Source organism: Chanos chanos, chromosome 8 (genome assembly GCF_902362185.1).
Source record: "Chanos chanos chromosome 8, fChaCha1.1, whole genome shotgun sequence".
NCBI lineage: Eukaryota > Metazoa > Chordata > Actinopteri > Gonorynchiformes > Chanidae > Chanos > Chanos chanos.
The window spans coordinates 33,078,442-33,101,052 of record NC_044502.1 but is presented as its reverse complement, the minus strand read 5'-3'; the positions used below and the strand labels follow the sequence as shown (position 1 = coordinate 33,101,052).

Sequence of the window (22,611 nt, the reverse complement as noted above, 5' to 3'; positions counted from 1 at the left end):
CGTAACACCGGGTCCTGTGTGAATCCACTGCTGGCGCATACTAATAGCCTGCCTAGCTAAAATGCCGTGTTAACGTTACTGACTAAAATCCTTTCAGAAATATATGTAAACATTAAATGTTCCATGGTCAGGTTCTCAATTTCGCTTTTTTAAACACTGAACTTGTAAGCTTGCTTAATCATGATGATTATGATGATGATGATGAAAAAGATAATAAAAAAACTATAGGCTACTTGTTTCTGATTTACAGAACACACACACACACACACACACACACACACACTGCCAGAGCTGTGTCAGAACAGTGCCATGCTGTTTTGCAGGTGTGGGGTCGGGAGGTAGGCTACGGTCTTAAATAAAAAAAATTAAAACGACAATGGCTGCCCTTTTGTCGATTCAGTTGTGTTTCTATAGGCTTTGTAGCATATTCCACAAGCTTTTTATCCACAGGTTCTACAAGTCAGTGCATTCAGTAGGTTTTTTCAGAGTCATTAGGTTCTGTAAAATGCCTTGTGGCATCAATACAACAATGCAACAATGTGTTGACATTAAAAAGAAAAATGTACTTTTTATTTTTAAAAGCAAGTACTCCAGTTCTTTAACTCAAGTAAAATTTGACTGAACAACTTTCACTTGTATTGGAGTAATATTTGACCAAGAGTATCTACAGCAGGGGTCACCAACCTTTTTGAAACTGAGAGCTACTTCAAGGGTACTGAGTAATGCAAAGGGCTACCAGTTTGATAACACACTTCTGAAAGAACAAAGTTGCACGGTTTACCTTTAATTTTATATTATTATTAATGATATTCTACGTGAAGACACTGATTATGTTAATGATTCATCACAATAATTATTCAGAATGATTCAACAAGGTAGGAAACAGACTTAAATAAACACAACACAATTAAATACAATTTTAGACTGAGCTCGTTGGCGATTAGTGCTATTTTTAGAACTGGCCTGCGGGCAACTGATGTGGTCCCTGCGGGCGACCTGGTGCCCGCGGGCACCATGTTGGTGACCCCTGATCTACAGTATACTTTGACTCAAGTAATGGAGTTGTGTACTTTGTCCACCTCTGTATGCGGCTCGCTGTACATTATCCCGCTTATTACGCGACTACTTAGTAAAGAAATCAATAATTTGACACAAAATATTGACTGAAAAATTACTATCGATGTAAAAATGATTTCATTGCTTCCGCTTAAAAAAACCCCAAAAACAACAACAACAACAAAAACAGTTCCATAGCAATGTCTGTTATTCATAGCAGGAGTCTGCTATTCAGAAATAACAGACCGTTGAATTTCGTAATTGACCAATCAGCATCGAGTATGCAACCAAGCCGTGTGATAAATTAATCCACAACAACATGGGAAGATAACAGTCTGGGAACGTTACTGCCTCATCCGCTACAAATTTTCCTGGAGTTGTTGAAATCAAGAAAGAAAGATTTTCTGAAATCAAAAGAATTCTGTTGGGAAAGGGATTGCAAGAGGCATTTAAAATATATCCTGCTTCAGATGCAACTACTTTCTTTATAATGTAATGATGTAGGCCTACCTAGTAGATGTAGGCCTAACGCAGAAATTAAACTTTAAAGCAAGGAGAGTCTTGATGGAAAGCCGCGATTCTGCAACTCGGGAAAAACACCAAGTTCACCTTGAGTGGCGCTTATGAGTCCTTCATGTGAAAAATCTTTAAACAGCAATAAAACACAAAACACCAACGCTATGATCCAACACATGTATTTTATTAAAGGTTCTCAGCGCGAATGAACGAATGGACTGAAACTTTGAGAACTGAACATAGTTTACAACAATAAAAGAAAACAAATAGCTTGCTATTGTTAATTAAATAAAGACATTAGCCTACATCAAATGTATGTCGCTTTACATTCCAAGCCTGTCAAATTAAATTGCTTGAAAATAGGCTAAATGAAGAACCAGTCAGGTCTTAAATAAATTAATAGGCTGGTCGGTCCGAATTCGAAAACGCGCTTGTCAAATTCCCGCTTATCTGCGGCGCTACTTCATTGCACCATCACTTCTTTTTTTTTCATCTCTGACCGAGGGATGCCTGCTTTGACATTTCGGAGTCGTGCTAAGATGCGGAATAGAACCAAAGCGCACGCTGTTGCTATGGAGTGCGCGCGGCGGGCATTTGATCTCGCGTAACGCGTAATCACATGACCAAACACTCAGCGAATCTCTCATTGTCGAAACAGCGAAGGCAAAACCAAACTTTTGCATAATTTAAATTTATATTTAAGTTGTTGGTTATATTTAAGTTTAATTACGAACTCTAATTTATGTTTTGGCACATATCTTTAAGTTAAAATCCTTGTGAAACATGACATGTGACTTTTAGACTTGCCCATTTTTATTTTCAGCGATTCTTTTCAGTCCAAAGTTGTTTTTTGTGCTCTGAAAGAGGTTTTTGCCTTCGCTGTTTCGACAATGAGAGATTCGCTGAGTGTTTGTCATGTGATTGCGCGAGATCAAAAGCACGCCGTGCGCACTCCACAGCAACAGCCGTGCGCTTTGGCTCGATTCCGCATATTAGTACGACTCCGAAATGTCAAAGCATACATCCCTCGGTCAGTTTTTTAAAACAAACAAACAAACAAACAAAAAAAACAAGTGATGGTGCAATGAAGTAGCGCCGCACATAAGCGGGAATTTGACAAACGCGGTTCCGTATTCGGACCAACCAGCCTATTAATTTATTTAATCGGCCAGTTAGGCTATGCCAGAGCCCGTCTATTTGACTCTCTGGCTATGTTTAGCCATTGCGAAAATTAACCTAGAAAACCGGGGGGAAATGCACATCGGCTTAAAAGACTGATCCATACAATTTACAGATCGATATCTAATCGGACGAAAACGATGTTTTTGCACACCCCTATTAAATAATATCAAATGTCAGCGTGTAATGTTTCCCAGATTTCAAAAACTTCCTTCTGATAAAAGCAGACTGCTCCTACTTCATACAAACAAAGACACAGTCCTATAAGATTCAGCAGCTGCCAGCTGAGGCACAAAAAAAAGAAACCTGAGGAAATAACATTTAATTACGGGTGATTTTCATAATAACATTATTACGTCTGGTTCAGTGTTCATGGTTTTTGTTATTAGGCTTTTCAACCCTGATTCTTGTGACGCCTTTACTTGCTCTTTAGAATTTTGCAGATGACCTTTTTAAATTAATAGTTGACAGTGCTCCTCATACAATGTCAAATGCAAAAATATCCATATGTTTGTAATAATAATGTTACATGACTATGATCTGTCTGTGGAATAAGTAGGCTTTTTGCGTCCCCGGTGTAGTGTGGTGTCTATAGAGGTATGTAGGGGGGACGTAGCATAAAGGAACCCACCACCTGTGCTGCTTTTGGGACGGTGTGCTGGGGGAGGAAAACACGGACACGGGGAATCAGTGTAAAAGAAACTGCACGATATATTTGGAATATTTACAAAGTGATATTTACAAAATATTTACAAACACACACAAAAACACACGAAGGTGGGAGAGGACGCCAGACGCTGCCAAAGAAATGAAACTAGTAAAACAAAAAACACCCTAAATGTCTACACCGAAAAACACACACTAGACTACAAAACAAAAAGGTGGCAGAGCCAAAGGAAACCTGACTACACTAACTATCTAGTAACAAAAATACAAGAATGGCACCCGCCTCTAACCTAATCCTATACAGTTTGATCACCACCGCGGGGATCCCCTTCCTTACCTTCCCTTCTCCCCGCGATAACCAAAACACCAAAGCCAGAGCGCAATCCACAAACAAAGTTAATAAACGAAAATTCAGGGTCGAACACAGAATGGCAAAATTGTAATAATAGCAGAAAACACACGAAAGGCAAAATGCAAGCAACGAGACCGAAATCTAACACACAGCACATCTAGCCTCTTTAAATGTTGGCGCTCCGCGTCCGGTTGGCCAAGCCGAAAAGGGGCACTCCGTTGCTGGTTGGCCAGGCTGGCGCGGAGAGGTGGGACCTAACATCAGGCGAGATGGACTGACAGCCTTTCGCGGCACAGCTGGGTACCTGGGTAGAGAAAGAGAGACGTAAACGAAACAAGACGCACAAATGAAACACACAGTGCGCCGCACATAACAAGGCTATATGGTACAAATGTGATAAAGCACCAGACACTGACACACTTTCAAGGATTTCAGAATATCTGGCACTTTATACACTTTTTTCTATTTCAATGTCTTAGTCAAGGGAGTCAAAACTTGCCTAATGATCCAAAAAAGCTTCTGTGCAGTCCTTTTAGTGTGGTTCGAAGTCTGCTGTAATGGGGAGTTCATCCGGCTGGACAATTCACTGTCACGTGTATCTAACTGCTTTGCTTTACAGTTGACTGTGACTGTTCATTGTAAAACATGTTCTGTAGTTGAATAAAGCCCACATTTGGAAAATGATTGAAAATTATGTTTGGGAAATGGGAACCAAGAGGCATTGTGTTTGTAGGCGCATGTGTGTGTGCATGTGTGTGTTTGCATGTGTGCTTGGGTGCATGCACGCTTGTGTTCAATTGACTTTGCAATCATGAACCATATCTTTGGCCTCAATGTTCTCCGTGATGGTAAAAATAAATAAACAAAAAGTTTTTTTTCCAACAGGACATATAAACATCCTTCCTTGGAGATGTCTGGATCAGTTGTAACACAAAATGGCTTCGTGGTGGTCACCCACGTATACCCACAACAGCACACAGCAACCACACCTGTAACTGGTGTTTCTCCAAGAGTCCCCACTTTGCTTGCCAAATTTCTGAGGGGAGAGCCAAAAGCATTAGGGGTAAGGTTACACTTAAACCTACTCCATGCAGCTTCTATACTTTGAAACATAAATGCCTCAAATGAACTTCAAATGAAGCTTCAAAATGAACTTACCATACATTATCCTTATTCGTTTTCAAAGAAAACTTTTAAGACCAAACTCATCAGTGTTAAATAAAGTGCTGTGAAGCTATGACACTTAGCTTGATATGAGGGCGCTCATAAATGTTTGTTGCCATCTGAATATGGCAGAAATGAGTACTTTAAATGTACGCAACTTTCCAAATGTAAATTAAAGAGTTTTTAAGTAAACTACAGTCAATCTGTTTCTTGTACAATCATGTAAAAAGATATCAAAGACTATTTTTGTCTTTTGTTTTCTACAGACTGTACAAATTCTGATTGGTGTGATGATGCTTTTGTTTGGGATTGTGCTGGCAGTTCATGGCCCATCTATCTCTTCCTACAGCGGCGTTGCTTTCTGGGGCTGTCTCATTGTAAGATCTTTATTACTTTACATCAAAGCAAATTTTTTCGGTCATTTTAAGGCATGTCTCCATCTATACATTGTTTTGCAGAGGTTTACATTCTCCCATTCTAAGGTTTCATAAACAGTTCACATTAAGCTGTTGACCCAAAAGGTTTTGCTTGCTTTTTGTGTTTCTTTTTTTCCACTGTCCTCAGTATATCAGTTCTGGATCACTTGGTGTTGCTGCAGAGAACAATCTCAACAAGTGCCTGGCGAGTATTCATGATGCATTTACCACCATTATGTTCCTAAATATAGAGAAAAATAAAAGATATCAGTTTTACAGAGATATGTTTGTCATGTTGAGTTCTTTGTCTGTTCAGTTGTGTATCAGAAACTCTTCAGTACATTTTTAGATTACATTTACATTTTTCAGGCTGGAGGTTTTACAGTACAGTTCATACAACTCAGTCAACAACTTAAGCCAAATCTAATGTGTACATGGTATATTTTAAAATGATCTTATTATGGCCTTATGTCATTTGTTCCTTTTCTCCCTTTTAGGTGAAGGGTTCTCTGGTCATGAACATTTTCAGCACCATCACAGCAGGGATAAGCGTGATTTTATTTTCATTGGACATGGTTCTTCAACATTATTATCACTACTGTTACGAATATGATTGCTATCAGCTTCGTAGTAAACTTTCGGTGTGTACTTTCAATTTTACTGTACTCTTACTTTATTTTACAACATTTTTCCAAGTTTCCTGCATGTTTCTCTGTATTTCTCAGACAGTATGTCCTCTTTATTCAATCTCATTTCAGAGCACATTGAATGGTGTCTCAGGGGTGTTACTGTTTTTTTCACTCCTTCAGTTCGTCATTTCCATCACAGTTTCAGCATTTGCCTGCAAAGCCACTTGCCGTGCCAAGCCTGAGGTTGCATCTCCTTGCTTTCAAACCTAAATTTATGTCAGAAATGTTTTAATTTTAGAAAGCACTGTCAGTGATTTTGGCTGTTTTCTATAGCCAGTGGTTTTATTGGACATGTGGTTGTGAATTATTCTATTTGTCTCTATACAGATATCACACATTCAGATCCCAGGTCAATATGCTACAGTCACAATGCCCACTCCAAACCCCTACCCACATGCTTATGACGTAAGTGTACTTTAACTTCAAAATGTTCTGAGAATACATATGAAGTAATATGAAATATTGTCCTATTATGTCCATTAACAGTAATCAGTTCTGAGGAAATTACAAAAAGTGTACTGCAGAGCCAAAGGAAGTGAGGGGCCAGGATCTTGCTGAATGTTAATTTGTTTTTTCATCAGGAGGTGATAAATAACAACCATCTGACGCGTGACAAACCAGCTGATGCACCTCCAGTTTACACAGTCTCTTAGGAAATGAATCAGTGACTGCAAGCACATGCCAATCAAATAATGATCTTCTGTGCTTTCTTTAATACTTTTCTTTGTTTCTTGCCCTCTCTCATAATATTCATTGGGGAAAAAAATGGCATACACTGTAATGAACACTACCATGACATCATTGTACAAACCAAGCTACATGTAGAGGTTTCACCCTCTGAATATGGATATTCCTGCTTTATTTTATACAGAGGCACCACTCGATAAATGCGGTCATTTCTGTTTTATTTTATACAGAGGAACCACTGGGTAAATGTTGGTAATATGATGTAAGACTGTCTGACTTTTAGATTAATTTCATGTTGTACGCAGAAACACTGAGATTCTCATAAACTTTCCTTCAGGAATAAAAGATTGATCTATACTTGATTAGTGGATAAGTAACCTTACATCAATGTTTTACAGACACAAACATACAGTCGACAACTGTGAAATAAAATGTTAAAAAAAAAAGGAGAGGGTTTTCCGAATCGTCCAGTTAAACCACTTTGTTCTGCAACAATGACAGGTAGATCACAGAGCTTTCAAGACTAACATGAATGAATGTTTTAAAATAGGAAAAAATCAGTTACATAAACAATGCATTATGAGAATAAAGACATTTCCTAATGCTCACCTTTGAATGTCCTTGAGCTCTGGATTTTATTGCTGTGATAACACACGCCACATGAGGTTATTTAATTAATTATTTGACAGACTTCTGGCAAGTGGAACCTGGACAGCTGAAAAAGAACTACATAAAATCCACTTTACAATCAAGGATTAAAAAGAAAAAGAAAAAAGAAAACCCCACCCAAACACATTACTGTACTACATGCCCACTACCTGCACTCACACCTCACAACTAAACAGAACAAATGAGGGGTAACTATTGTGCTGTTGTTAAAATTCACAAGTTTATGTTTTTCTTTTATGTTTACAACTCTGTTACATGGTTTGTTTATTTTTATGTTTACATCTCTGCTGCATGGTTTGTTTTATTTACGTTAACATATATTGTTCTTACAATGTTTGCTACAAAGTGAGCCAGGCCATCAGGATATACTCATGGTTGTATTCGTATGCTAAATGACATTCTGTGCTGTCTTCTATCCAGACTGACATATGTGGCGTAGACATGTACATATATGTTAAATTCTGAAGGTTCAAATCTGAATTGACTTTGATCTAAAATCAACTACAAAGCAACACCTAAACTACAGCAAGAGTAAATGTATATGGATTAGCAGCACAATAGTAATTCCCATAGTAAACTCACAAACTCGTAGCACAAATTTAGTATAAAATTACATTATTGTGGATGGTGGCTCTCGAGTTCAGCCTCGGACTCAGGACCTCTTTTTTTTAATGGTTTCAGACTTTTCATGGACTTTTCGGTGTTCATACTCAGACTTGTCTCGGTCTTGGCCATGAGTGACACCAAATATAGCCTTTGGTGTCGACCGTGACCAGCTCCCTTTTTAAAAAATATATTTATCTTCCTATTACTTTGAGACAGGCATCTATCTCTTTGCTGGCAAAGCAGGATAATGATCCACTGTTATGAACGTCGCATTGACCTGTCTCTTTGCTAGATGTAATTTTTAAAGTGTTATCCAAAGTTTTAGCTGTGAACCTGGAGAGTGTTATTCCAGATATTGTTTTTCCCGACCAAACGGGCTTTATTCAAGGTCGGCACTCTTAGTTAAATCTAAGAAAAGTATTCAATGTTATCCACTTGGCCCAGTCGAAGTGCCCAGAGATGGTGACTTCACTTGATGCTGAGAAGGCTTTTGACCAGGTTGAGTGGAGATATCTATTTTTTGCCCTCAAAAAGTTTGGTTTTAAAGACAAATGTATTGCCTGGATCAAGTTGCTTTATTCCTCCCCCCTTGCAGCTGTAATCTCTGATAACACTCAGTCTGGTTATTTCCCTCCTGGAAGGGGGACAAGACAGGGGTGCCCACTCTTCCCTCTCTTGTTTGCACTGGCCATTGAGCCCCTAGCGATAGTACTGCGACTTTGTGAGGACTAAAGGTATACATCAGGGTGGGCTAGAGTTTCTACCCTTAGATGATCCATTAGATGTTCATCCCCTCCTGTACAGACCCTGTATTTACCTTATGCTCTGGTAAGGGGATTAGAGCAATCTACAGTCTATACATAGAAGACATATTTGCATCTTTCTCTTAATTATCTCAAAACTACAACTTACCTAATAACCATTTCTTTCATTACCTACAAATTAGGAGCTTTGTACAAAAGAGATTTAAGTCATTTCCAGATAAGACCATAAAGTCACACGTTGAGCATATCCTTGAATTCAATTCAGACCGCAAAGGACTGATATCTCAGGTCTATGAGCTCATTAACAACATCAATCCACATTCCATTGAACATCTGAAAAGGGCCTGGGACTCGGATCTTGGAGTAGTTTTAACAGATGACCAGTGGGACTTTGTCTTAGACTTCTGTCTACATTTGCTAGACATGGCTTAATACAACTGGAAGTGGAACACAGAGTGATTGCTAGGTTGGCAAAGATTTATCCGAACATTGAACCCTCATGCCTTCAATGTAGAGGCCAGCCAGCAGACTTAATGCACATGTTCTGGCTATGCCCAAATCTATCCACCTTCTGGATAGGTATCTTCAAAGCTTTCAGCAAGATGAATGGAATCCGACTTGACCTTGACTCAGTCTGTGCCCTCTTTGGTATAATATCAAAGGAATTCCATGCTCCCTTACCAAACAAAACCTATGAGGTCATAGCTTTTACTACACTCCTTGCAAGATGTTTGATCCTTTCAAAATGGAAGTAACGGGCTTCTACATCCTTTTCCCAATGGGTCAGAGATGTTACATAGTTCTTAAATCTAGAAAAAATTACACACTCAAAGGGTCCTCTCAAACTTTTGTTAGGTTACAGTGGCCCTTTTTGGATTTTTATGACCCTCTACAGGAACCCCTTGATACAGAGTGGAGTGGTCCCTGTACAGCTGTATAGATATAGATATAGATATAGATATATAGTCCGTCAGGTTACTGGTCTACCCATCACCACCTGTGGGGCCTGGTGGTAATGGGACCTATGGATACACCGAAACCCAACATCGACACTAACACTGAAACAACTGGTAGCTCAATGTTCCAATATTTGCAAGAAGCAACTGCTCTCATAACTAGAGATGGACGAGATACAATGCAAATGCTACGGCATTGGGGAGCCAAGACAACAGGTCAGGGGGGAGATGTCATCGTCCCCAAACCCTGAGATTGGGTACCAAGCCCCAATAAGCCCTTGCGATCTGAATGCAAGAGCAACTGACCTGAAACTGAAGATCATAACTAAGCTGAACATCTGGAACCCCCGCCGGTTACCAAGACTAAGTGAAGTACCTCCTGAAAGTCTGGAGACGGAGGTTGGAGGCAAAGAGGTTAGTCAGATATTGGAACTACAGAAAGGCAAAAGCAAGAAAGGGTTACCAGAGAAGTACAACAAGCTGTCCATACCTGAGGCCCTAGAGACTGCCAAGCAAAGACTCACAGCCCTGGCCACCCGCCTGAAGAGGTACACCAAAGAAATAGAAGCCAGGAAAATAAATCAGATGTTCTCCACTGTACCATCCAAGGTATACTCTCAGTGGCAGGGTAATAACAAGGGAGTAGATCCACCAAGGCTGGAGACTAAACAATACTGGAAGAGCATATGGGAGAAAGAGGCATCACACAACACCAGTGTTCAGTGGCTAGTGGACCTGAGAAGAGACCACAACACCCTCCCTGAACAAGACCATCAAGAACAGTCATGAACTGGACATGATCCATGCCTACTGGTTAAAGAAGCTAACTTCACTCCATGAGCACCTAGCTGCACAGATGAACCAGCAGATAATGAATGGGACCCACCCTGAATGGTGGGTCCCAAAGGTAGGCTGACCAAAGGTAGGACAGTACTGGTCCTGAAGGATCCCCAGAAGGGAGCAGCTAAGTGGGGAGGGGTTCAATAACTGGAAAAATCTTTCAGCCCATTTGAGACAGACTGAGAGGTCTGCTGAACACATCACAAACATGGATACCTGGCGAAATCTATCACAGACAAACACAGCTATAGATCAGGTGAACCAAGATCTCATTGCTTGAAGTAAATCTTGAAGTAAACCGCTGGAAAGAGATTTTTAGAAGATTAATTGCAATTGTGAACAATGTGTCAGAGCGTAATCTCGCATTTCGTGGCCACTCAGACAGGTTGTTTGAGTCTGGCAGTGGAAATTTCCTTGGGCAAGTAGAGCTGATGGCAAAGTTTGACCCAGTCATGTGAGAGCATTTCAGGAGAATTCAGGCAAAAGAGCTAAGTGACACTTATTTAAGCAAGCATATTCAAAATGAACTAATTTGCCTTGTGGCAAAGTGTACAACTGATGCAATTGTAGAGAGAGTAAAGAAAGCCAAATATTATGCAGTAATCATGGACTGCACTCCAGACCTCAGTCACAATGAGCAGCTGTCAGTGGTGCTACGAATTGTAAATTGTGAGCCCTCAAAAGGTGTCTCCATTCATGAGCCTTTTGTTGGTTTTCTTCAGTCACTTGACACAACAGGAAAAGGCTTATGTGAGTCATTGTTAGGGCACCTAGAAACACTAGGTTTGGATCTTTCCAACTGTCGAGGCCAGTCTTATGATAATGGGAGTAACATGCAGGGTAAAAAGCAGAGGGTCCAAAAGATAGTGCTGGAACTAAACAGCAAGGTGTTATGTGTTCCTTGTGGAAGTCACACCCTGAACCTGGTGATGCAGCCAAGTCATCTGTGACATCTATCAGCTTCTTTGGTCCATTACAGCGACTTTACACTCTATTCAGCTCCTCAAGTCACCGCCGGGCCATTCTCATAGAACATGTCAAGAACTTTACATTGAAGACGTTGTCAACAATCAGGTGGGAGTGTCGTTTTGAAGCTGTTAAAGCTGTTCGCCACCAGTTGCCTGAAATTGTGAAGGCATTGACTGCTCTACAGGAGCTCCCCACTGAGAAATGAGGTACAGAATTGTCTCAACTGCTGGAAGCCAGGAGATGCAGAGATGCCAGCAGATGCAGAGATGGCCTTTTGTGGTAAGTACCATGTTGTTACAGATGAATAAAGTGAGCAAGATCCTGCAGAGCCCCAAAGTTTCAGTCAAGACACTGAGGAAAGAAATGAGGGCAGTGACAGAATTCCTTCTGGAATTTAAACATCATGGATTCAACTCTGCCAAAACAAATGCTAACGAGACAGCAGAAAGGCTTGAGGTGGAGATGAGCTGGCCAGAGGTGTGTCAAAGAAGAACAACTACACAGTTTGAGTATGAAGGAAGTTAGGCCCAGTCAACTGCAGAGGAGCTCTTCAAAAGAGAGTTTTTCCTGCCTCTTATAGATACGGCCCTTGTCACATTGGAAGAGAGATTTTCACACATGGAAACCTTACATGAGCTGTATGGATTTCTCTACTCCATTGACATAATGAGAAGCACTAAGAAGGGAGGGAAGCTAGATGAATGCTGCCACAGATTGGAGCAGAGAATGGATGATACTGATGCAGAGGACCTGAAGCTTGAGATAAAGGGTGCAGTTAGATCTTTCCCCACATACATCTTATCACCATCTGAGATGCTTGATTATATATATGAGGAGAATATCCTTGACATCTATCCAAATTTGAGCATAGCTCTCCAACTTCTTCTCACTCTCCCTGCAACAGGAGCTTCAAGTGAGAGAAGTTTCTCATCACTGAAACTCATTAAAACATACCTCAGGTCTACTACGTCACAGGACAGGCTGTCTGCACTTGCTGTTCTCTTCATCGAGCACAAAGTCAAGAAGTCACTGGATATGGAATTAGTGATAGCAAGATTTGCTGAGGCCAAGGCTTGCAAGGTCAAATATTAGTATGGCCATCTTAACTGTGCCTCTCAGCCATACACAATATAACCTTGTGGCATATGACATATCACAACTTCTGAGAATCCATGAAAGAGATCCATCACTGTTCTGATTACTGTGACGGAGGGCTCTGTCGGTAACCACGGCAGCACTTTTGATTGACACCCAAACGCATTACATTCCCCTCCCCGTTTCTAGTTAGACGCTTCTGTGAGTGCACGCACAGAATTAGCGGCTAAATATGTTCCATTTGCATACACGCAATCACAACCACAACATAATTCATCCCAGTCCTACATAATACAAATCTACACAGACACAGAAATCCATTTAAAACAAGTTTATTATTGTCTTATCTGTTTGTTGTTTTGAAGATCTTCGTTTGTCGTTGTTTGTAAATGCGCGCTATGTTCGTCTACTGTCTTCCGTGTTAACCGTTGAACTTCCTGGCTACAGATGCTGCAAAAGGCCAAACTATGTCACGATTTCCCTGACGGTTTTAAAGCTTGGTGGGTGGCTCTTTCGCGCCACGAGCTGGTGGGGCAAACCATGTACGAGTGTCAGAACATGAAACATATGAATGAAATGGATTATGAAATTGTTATTTTAAATATTATGACTTTTTTATCATCAACGTGGGGTGTATAAATTAAATGTGATTTTTAAAAATGCCTCAAAAATGATAACAGGGGGTAAAAAGAAGGAAAATTCTATTTGGTGGTCAATCCTCCAATGTGGTATGATCTAGAGGCAGGGCTTTGGGTAGAGGAAGAGCCCCGGGGTACCTAGAGGGGGTAGTTGGGAGAACTCGGTCATGGTAGGATCATTGAGAGGAGTAGATAGTAAATCGTGTGTGTATATACCTGTAAATTTGAATTCTTTTTGTTTTTGCTTTGTCTTTTGTTTTCTGAAATTTAAAAACGTATTTTGCACTTTTGGAATTTTTTTTTTTTCACGGAATTTTGCGTTGTTGGGCTGTTTGGGGAAACACTGTAAATAAAACACCATTGCACTGAAGTGCTATTGCGGCGGAGCCAGTCATTTTTTTGTTCAAACCACCCACGAATCACGTCACTCCACGACAATTACTTTTGACGCAACAATACAGCAACAGCCCAAGATTCTCCACCCTCTAAAGCTGAGTTGATTAGGGAGAGACAGCAAGATAGACTCAACCATGTAAATATGTATATGTAAATATATAAATTAAAAAAATACATTCAAGGGAGTGGAGGAGAAAGACAGGGACAAAGACAAAGAGAAAAGGCAAACACTTTTAACAATATATTATGTTTACTATTATTGCGTCTCCATAACTGACCTCTTATTGTCTTGTGTTTTATCTTCTCACTTTAGTAAGACAAGATAGAAGACAGAAGACCATAAAAAACTTCTATCAGAGAACTTGCTAGAAAACCAAGGTAAATGATTACAACCAATGACAGATCTTCCATGTGAATGGACAATAAAGTATAATCTTATTGTACAGAGATCATACTGTTTATGAAAATAGGATTTTATGGTGGGTACAATTGTTAAACTGAATATGTTTTGTTGTGTTTTTTTACAGATACAATTCCAGGTATCTGGACATCGTTGCTATATGGCCATCCTCTCTTTCTCAAGCCTTTCTTTTTCCAGTCTTTCCTTCTCTGCTCTCTCTTTTCTGCCTTTTCTCTCTCCAGTCTTTCTTTCTCTGCTCTGTCTTTTCTGCCTTTTCTCTCTCCAGTCTTTCCTTCTCTGCTCTGTCTTTTCTGCCTTTTCTCTCTCCAGTCTTTCTTTCTCTAGCCTTTCTTTTTTGTTTACAGACAAGTGAATGTTTGTCATCCTTTATAAAGGTCAGTTCAGTTTTACACCATTTGGGTATTGTTTACAAACCATTTGCACTGTTTGTATGTGACTTTATTTTAAAACCTTCTATTATATGTTATTCTTATCTAAGCATTTTTATTTTTGTATTTAGACCAAAAATAAACTAATCAGTAGGTGGTGTGTATGAGACTAATCAGTAGTTGGTGAGTATGAGTCATATGTGTACATACGATTATGTATTTAGATGTTTCCCTACTCTAACACACCTGATTCAAATGAACAGGCTGGGCAGGGGGTCCCCAGGAACCGGACTGAGAAGCACACAGAACACCATGCAATAGAGGTTCATATCAGAAAATGGCTTTAAAGATCAAAAGAGGGGGAGAACAAGGGATGTGGAGGGCCCTATATCTGTGTTTGGCTTGAGCCCCAAAATGACTAAATCCGCCCCTCCATCCCGGGCCACCCTGTTCATGCAAACCACCAGACCGCAAATCTTGTAGGCTAACCCTATTTGTTGATGTAACGGGTACCAGACAAGTGATAAATTTGGTCATTATATGTTCATCTGGGAGAAAAGGTACCCACATTACAAAATACAAAAAGTTGGGACTGACCAACAAGTAGATTATCTGAATACTGAATTTTCAAGGTATGCTATGGCTAAGGGTGAGTGAGATACAGAATAAGCTCAATTGTTCAAATGATTATCTTTATATTCAAGCAACAAGTATATCAAAAGTATCAAAAAACTACACACACACACACATTCACTGAAATTGAACATCGGCTACAACAATGTAAATAAGTAAAATATTTTAGATTACAATGTTCACTCACTAGTGTCCATAAAGCAAACAGCGCAAAAATAAACATATTTATACACTAAGTGGGTGGCACAGTGGCGCAGTGCGTAGCGCTGTTCCCTCACAGCAAGAAGGTCTCAGGTTCGATTCCTGGCCAGGGTCCTTTCTGTGTGGAGTTTGCATGTTCACCCTTTCCTCCGGGAGCTCTGGTTTCTTCCCACAACCCAAAGACATGCAGGTTAGGTGAATTGGAGACACTAAATTGCCCCTAGGTATGAATGTGTGTGTGAGCATGTTTGTGTCTGCCCTGCAATGGACTGGCGTAACCTACAGGCCGTTTTATCACACTGTTAGCTACTTAGCTAGCCATGCTGGGTATGTCCCGTGTGTGAGTTTGTATGTGTGTGTTGTTTTAGCTAGTGTTTTTGACTGACCTGGTCCCTTACTGGCAAACATGTTGCTTATTTTGCAGCATTTAGCTGCATCTGTGGCAAGGGCCTTTCTCTTATTTATTCTCTCCCTCTCTGCTCCACCTTTCCTTTTCTTCTGACCATGAGGACCGTCCATTTCGCTGGGTAACTTGTCAAAATGTTATTGGTGGAGAAGCAGGTAGACGGTTGCTATGTGAGTCACTGAGAGACGTGATGACATCATTTTTGACACTGCGGCAAGATTCAAGAGTTGTGCCTGATGCGTGGATTCTGAGAGGTCCGTCAACTCATTCCTGCTTGCTATATTACCTTGACTGTTCATGGCAGGCCAAAACGACCCTCAGGCCACTGGGAAATGTCCTGGTGTTCCCAACGGACTGTCTGCATGTGCCACTCTCCAATGAATCCATTAGAGAATTAACAAATTTGAACTGGAATCAGTAAAATTCTGATACAGGCTTGGTCTCCAGGCGGACTCGATTTTTTCTGTCACAAATTTGTTCCACTCTCTATCTCTTTTACACTAGATCTTGACTTGGTCTTGACTCAGTCTTATGCAGTTCTGGTCTTGGACTGGACAAAGACGGCCTAGACTCTGTTACCTGATGCAGAAAGAAATACATTCAGTGTTAGGTTGCTGTTTTAAGACTGTTCTCAATTAAGTGTCAACTCTACCTTTTGTAAATTCAGACTTAGCAACCTACTTCAAAGAATAATACTCGATCTTGCTGAATCACTTTTACTGCTTTATTATCAGTAAAAAAGATATGCTCCTCTGTAATTCTGTCTTGATGAATTGAATTTTACTGCTTTATTACCATTGAAAACAATATGTAAGGTCAAAAGCCCATTATTTCAACATTCAGTAATTTCAGCATGAGTCACCAAAAGACAAAAACTGCACAGATTATATGCACATAGAGACAAATTTCATAATTTGATTGTTAATTTGGGCTCGACTTTTACAGTTTTTGTTGTCAGACGCATCAGTCCAGATCATTGTGATATCATTACTTGCTCTTTAGAATTTTGCTGATGGCCCTTTTAAATTTATTGTTGATGTTGCAAAAATATGCAAATACACTTGTAAGAATGAAAAACAAATCTTGCTGAATGGGTTATCATTTTTTGCTCTGTCAAAATGAAATAAAATTGCTCTGCTTTGAAGATCATCTTTATGTTTTATTGACTTAGGTTGTTCTGGATTGTCTTATGTAACTGAAGAATGTGGGTCACAAACATTCAGGTTAATTATTATCTACTCAGTATAATATCTGTCAGCATCAAATGTGCCCCCCTTGTCAGAAACCTCCGGACGAGACGCACACCAAACTTCAAGTTTCAGAAGATGCACATTTAAATACAAAAATACAAACAGAAGAAGAAAAAACAAAAACATCACAAACAAAAAAAACCTGCAGGTAAATATCATATTTACATATTTATTACTGCCGTTCTTTAACTCTGAATACATGTTTTTTTATTAATGCATTTTCCAGTCTCATACTTGTTGTCAGTTAATGGCATTGTCTGTGGAATTTTGCATATGACCTTGTACTTCTGATGCAATGCCATAATGCTCAAATTCTAAACATTTTGTGCAGTTTAATCTTCATGAGCGAGTGTGTAATGAACTACCACATCCCTCTTGTAAGCCGCGTCACACTACATGCCAAATTTAAGATTGTAAAATCAGGAGCACATTTGCAATGTGAACAGAATCATTGTGAATAATAGGTTTTTATTTGCTACACTGTATATTCAACGTCATTAACAATTCATTGATCAAGAGAAAATAGAAACAGAAAATGTTACACCTCATAACGCAAGGTTATTCATAACATGGCTGGGACAGTAGTGACTTGGCTTTCAAACAATAAAAGTGATGGCCCTAAAGTGTAGGCTACATAATATAAACAGACTCGTCATACTAATATTGCTTAAATTTGTCTTGCACTGGAATAGAAGCTAATTTAGCAATCCATATCACAATAGCCCGAAGACGACTTTAACATAAGCCAGCTAACAGCACAGGCATAGTTTGCTGTTAGATGTTATAGCAACCTAATGCGACAGCCTTAAGGCGCTGTTATACTCGATGCATTGGTCGCACAGTGTGCGAGCTATGACGTCAACACAGAGCCATAACCGTTTATACTCACACTTGGGGTGCGCTTGACTGGCTGCAGTCTTTTCCTAAACGATAGGTGTCGCTGCTGAGCAAAATACAATTTACGCAGTAAAAATAGCAGTAAGAAGAGGTAAAAGAATGCAAAAGAAGGTTGTTTGTTCACAGAAATACCTGATAAAATCACAACAAAACCCTTGATGCAACTAAAACCTGTTTCCATCAACCAGTATCATTTTACCCAATGCTAATCACTTCTTTCCAGCGAATAAATTTCTTATGCGACTTTAAAGATTTGACGTGTAGTTTAAGTTATTAAATTAAATTGTTGGATGTTGGATGGAAACCCAGTCGAGCCCGCTCACTTTTGCCAAGGTCCGTCCGAAAATAAATTTTTCGACCATAGCAATGCCTGGAAAGACGGACCTGCTTTCAGACTCTTGACTCCAGCTCGGCCATTTTGCTATGCACCGCGTACGCGAGGCTACAAAAATTGAGAGGTGCACGACCAGCCGAAACGACACCAAAGTGCACTGCTTTGACGTCATTTTGACATCACTTTTGACGTGCGCCCGCGGTGCGCAAGGGTGGCAACGGCGAGTATAAACTAGACTCTAGTTGTTTCAATAAGCACCCTACGTTTAAAGTACACCGCTAGCATAACAAGCTAATCGTTCCTTGCTATGAATTAGCTTTAATGATCATCCAGTCTGAATTTGATGGTAATTAAATATCCATACATATTGTGTTCATTTGAGACAACGGTGTTTTGTATTGAAATATGTTGAGATTAGATCCACATGTGTTGTGGATCGTGACATTAGGCTACATGGTCATAGCGACAGCTAAAATAATTGTCTACAAAATCATTTTTGTGTGAACCAAGCAATCTGCCAAAAGTAGTATCACAAACAGGTGGGCTTTTTTAGATTAACGTAACATTTCCTTTGTTCACACACTGGCGTAAATGCATAGGTGAATTAGCAACACCACTAACGTGCTGAAACATAAACATACATGACAGTGCCCCTTGTCCAAATGTGTCTCGAGGGATACATCATGACGTAGGCATTTCTAGACCAACCCCCACACTACAACTCATTTATTTGATTGGTTAAACAGGTCAAACATCCTGTCACTCATCCGACTGGTGAAACAACCAAAAATCTGTTCAGAGGTGCCCAAATTTATCCTTTCCCCATTGCTACACTATTCAACATATCAAAAATCCCTTCAAAATATGAGATTAGGAGACCTGTGACTGTATGTACACAAAATCCAAAATGAATCTCATAAGTTGACTAAGAGCACTATAGTTGAGGTTAGTGAAAAAGCCACTCTTTCTGTTGCCAGATGGTGGCTCTATAGCACGATGCTACTCTGGGCATGTTGATATCATCATACCCATCATAACCAATAACCTGTGAAGTTTGAGCCGTATCAAGCGAATTCATGACATTTTCCTGTTTGCGTGGTGAGACAGATATTCATCGTTTCACTATTTCAACACCTTGCATGATATCAAAAATCCCTTTGCAATTTACAATCTGCAACATCTTGACATCTTTTATAGCAAATCTGACATGAATCCAATGAACCATCTAGGAGGAGAAAGTAAAAATGTAACATGTCAAAATGCACAAAATCCAAAATCACTTCCTGTTGGGCATGGCTAATAGAGTGTTGCAATTGCAAATTTGTTCATCTTGGGGAGAACCACATGCCTACAAAACTGGGTGCGTGTAGGTGAAACTACATGCCGGGCACAAGACTCAATGTCATGTGGGGGCGCTATGGAGTCCCCAGGCCAAGCCTCTGTCCCTGAGTAACGGTCACAAGCAATGAAGTGTGTACTTAATAAGTTTTTCATGAGTTTTCGCCCATGGGAAGCATCTCAAAAGTGTTGAAGAAGAGGAAGAAGAAGAAGAAGAGGAAGGAGAGGAAGAAGACGAATCCTCACGAAAACAATAGGGCTGTTGGGCAGACACTGTGCAGCTTTCAGAAAGAAAAGGGCATTTGTTAACCTTACGAGTTCCTTAGTAATTAAAGTTGCAGTTGTGTAAACTCTCTTCCTCTTTTTCACCCTACTTTGTCTATTTCTATCACCCTCACTCTGCCTCTTTATCCCTATCCCCTTTGATCCCAGTTCTCTCTTTTATGGCCCAGGCCTCCTTGTGTGTAGGGCCAATGCATACCAAAGCAGAAACCACTCGTTGTAACACCTAGCAGACGCCAGGCTCGATGTTTTAGCGCAGCAACCCCCAGACCATTTGGTCAAATGCTGATAACGTTTAATTGCGAGGGAGACTAGATTACCCCGGGAGGTTATAGTTTCCCTGTGAGAATGGAATTCAGACCATGTCACAGGCCCCATCTGCATTGCTCCACTCGGGAACAAACTATGTAGAACAAAAGAAAAATGAAACTAACTAACCATACGATATTATCAGTTAAATATGCATATCGAGTCATAACTGTTCGTATAGTCATAAATGCGTGGTAAAACTTAAAAGTAGCCAGGAGCCAAGTAATGAGCAGCTAATTGTATGACCATCGGTGTAACTGTGCTGTTTTTAATGGTAAAGAAACCATGTTTGGTCTTGTTCAGGAGCATAAAATGCGGTAGATTCGAGTACGCGGACGTAATTTTACTATTCTTTAATGGGAAAAAGTTATGTAAAATTATTTCAACCGAGCGCAAATGAATACTTCCCAAATTCCAAGGAGTGTCTCCTCCTTTAAGGCAGAGACACCCCCAAAAGGATAGCGGCACCCCCCGTCTGCAAATCTGATAAAATGCCAGACTCTCTGCTATCCTACAGTTCAGTTCAGCTGCGCCAAAGTTCAGTTCATCTGCGCTAAGGTTCAGCTCCAGTTGAGCTCCGGTTGTATCAGCCGTAATGTAAGTCCGTCCGTTCTGTCCTGCTCATCTCCACGAAGAATCGGCCCAGGCTCACCGCTACGGAAGATCCGCGACGCTAAAAGACTTTCCCGGCACCGACACGAAATCTCGCTCACGGTTTCCTTCAGCCAACCTGGGTAACTCCGGTCTCTCATACCTGAACGTGGCTGGGACTGCTCTTCTCTTCCTCATCCCTTTTCTCTCCCTTCCTCACAACCCCTTTTTGTGTGTAAGTAACTCCACTAGAACATCACTCAGATCGCTCTTTCGGTTAAGCGTGCCTTCTCGTGAGTAATGCCTCATGCTCACGTAGTTGTTCATTCATAGGCTACATACTTTAGGTAACGAGGATATTGTTATTGTCTACCGTTAGTTGTTTGTCTTCTTGTTAGTAGTTTAGATGCTGTGTGTGTACAGCGGATGTGCCTTAATTCCACCTGATTTCCAATTTATTCAACATTAGATTCATTCTGTACCGTTTGAATTTGATCGTTGTAATAAACGTGTACGTTCGTATTTCTACTCTTTGAGTACGTGATAAATTATTTCCTAGTTACTGAATGTGGTGATCCAGGAACTTAGTTAGCTAGAAGTATTGAATTCGAAGAGTATTATTGTACCTGCTACTTTAATGCTGTTATTTATTATATGTACGGCTAATGAAGAGGTATTCAGAATAATTTCTAGGTTCAGTGTTCAGAGCGCTGAGTTTTTCAGAATATCTGTAATTTCACTGGGTTCAGGTTCCAAAATAAGGTTATGGTTACAGCAAAGTGATATTAGTATTAAGTCTAATATTCACAGTGAACGATTAACCAGATTTTCCTCATACCATTGGCACGACAGGGCCTTACTGTACGTTCACACTGAGAGCGGCGAGAACGTCTAGAGTCGCCCAAACCTCCCTGCCAACGACGCTGTTGAACACTGTGGACGCTCTGCCGTTGATGAAATAGGCGGGTACAAGTTCCTTCGGAAAGCTTGGTTATGCAAATGTTTTTAAAGGGGCTATAAAGCAAACAAACAGGTCGAGCGGTATCTTTGTGCTGACTGACCACCAGTAGGCTATAAGTTAACCTTATGAGATATTTTAAATGTGAAGGTGCGAAATCGACCGATGACAGAAATAAATAAACAATGCTAATTACATATTTCGTAACAAAATTAACTAATGAAAAACACTACTTAAAAGCTTTTTGTTGTTGTGTGTCTTTTGTGTTAATGATAGGCTAGGTCAAATTCCAGCATGGAGTTTATAGGACACGTTTACTAGCCTTGGTCTTTAATTAACACTAACGTTTGTGCATAACCTACATTACAGTACAACATGGGGAAACCCACCACCGATATAATCAGTTTCTCCTCCATTTTGCTTAGGACCAAAAGTTTTGTGGGAACAATAGTTTATACTGTCGTGTTCTCTACAATTCTCTAGAGCGGAGCACTTCCAAGTTTCTATTGGTTGCCGCCCAACCGCGTCATATCTCATTACCATAAAGTTAACCGAACTTCAACTGTATTTTGACGCCCAAACCACCCTCCCCGCGACGCCCTTTGCCGCGACACTCTTCGCCGCTTAAAGACGGTGGCTCTCATTGAAAATGAATGACTTCCGGTCACTTTGACGCTCTCGCCGCGCTCAGTGTGAACGTACAGTTACACCTCCGGTGCATTCGCCCTCTGGTGGACACCAGACATGCGGCACCCCCGCTGCTCAGGCCCTAAAAAAACATGCCAAAAAAGATTGGGCTTTAGCACCTCCGATGCAGATCCAAGCAATGAAGGGACCAAGCACCACAGGGCCACCAGGTAGACTACTAATCAAAACAACCCCTTAACAAGACACCAGTGCATCACAGGGTGAACAGACACATTGACACCCACTCTTACACTCACACCTATTTGCAAAAACAGTAG

General features: G+C 40.4%; 1 protein-coding gene across 1 annotated transcript; it reads left to right on the top strand.

Moving 5' to 3' along the window:
- The first annotated feature begins 3,939 nt into the window (after window positions 1-3,939).
- On the top strand, window positions 3,940-6,691 carry LOC115819618 (membrane-spanning 4-domains subfamily A member 4A-like). The gene is made up of 8 exons (XM_030783121.1): window positions 3,940-4,016; window positions 4,655-4,832; window positions 5,200-5,310; window positions 5,498-5,554; window positions 5,847-5,990; window positions 6,108-6,221; window positions 6,366-6,443; window positions 6,620-6,691. The coding sequence occupies exons 1-8, from the start codon at window positions 3,940-3,942 to the stop codon at window positions 6,689-6,691; spliced, it is 831 nt and encodes a 276-aa protein (XP_030638981.1).
- The last annotated feature ends 15,920 nt before the right edge of the window (window positions 6,692-22,611 follow it).

What these genes read in the sequence shown, in the direction of transcription:
- LOC115819618 (XM_030783121.1), top strand. Translation starts at nt 3,940, where the DNA reads ATGTTGGCGCTCCGCGTCCGGTTGGCCAAGCCGAAAAGGGGCACTCCG. An exon ending in CTTTCTGGGGCTGTCTCATT is followed by an intron (nt 5,311 to 5,497) that starts GTAAGATCTTTA and finishes CACTGTCCTCAG; the next exon opens with TATATCAGTTCTGGATCACT. An exon ending in ACAATCTCAACAAGTGCCTG is followed by an intron (nt 5,555 to 5,846) that starts GCGAGTATTCAT and finishes TCTCCCTTTTAG; the next exon opens with GTGAAGGGTTCTCTGGTCAT.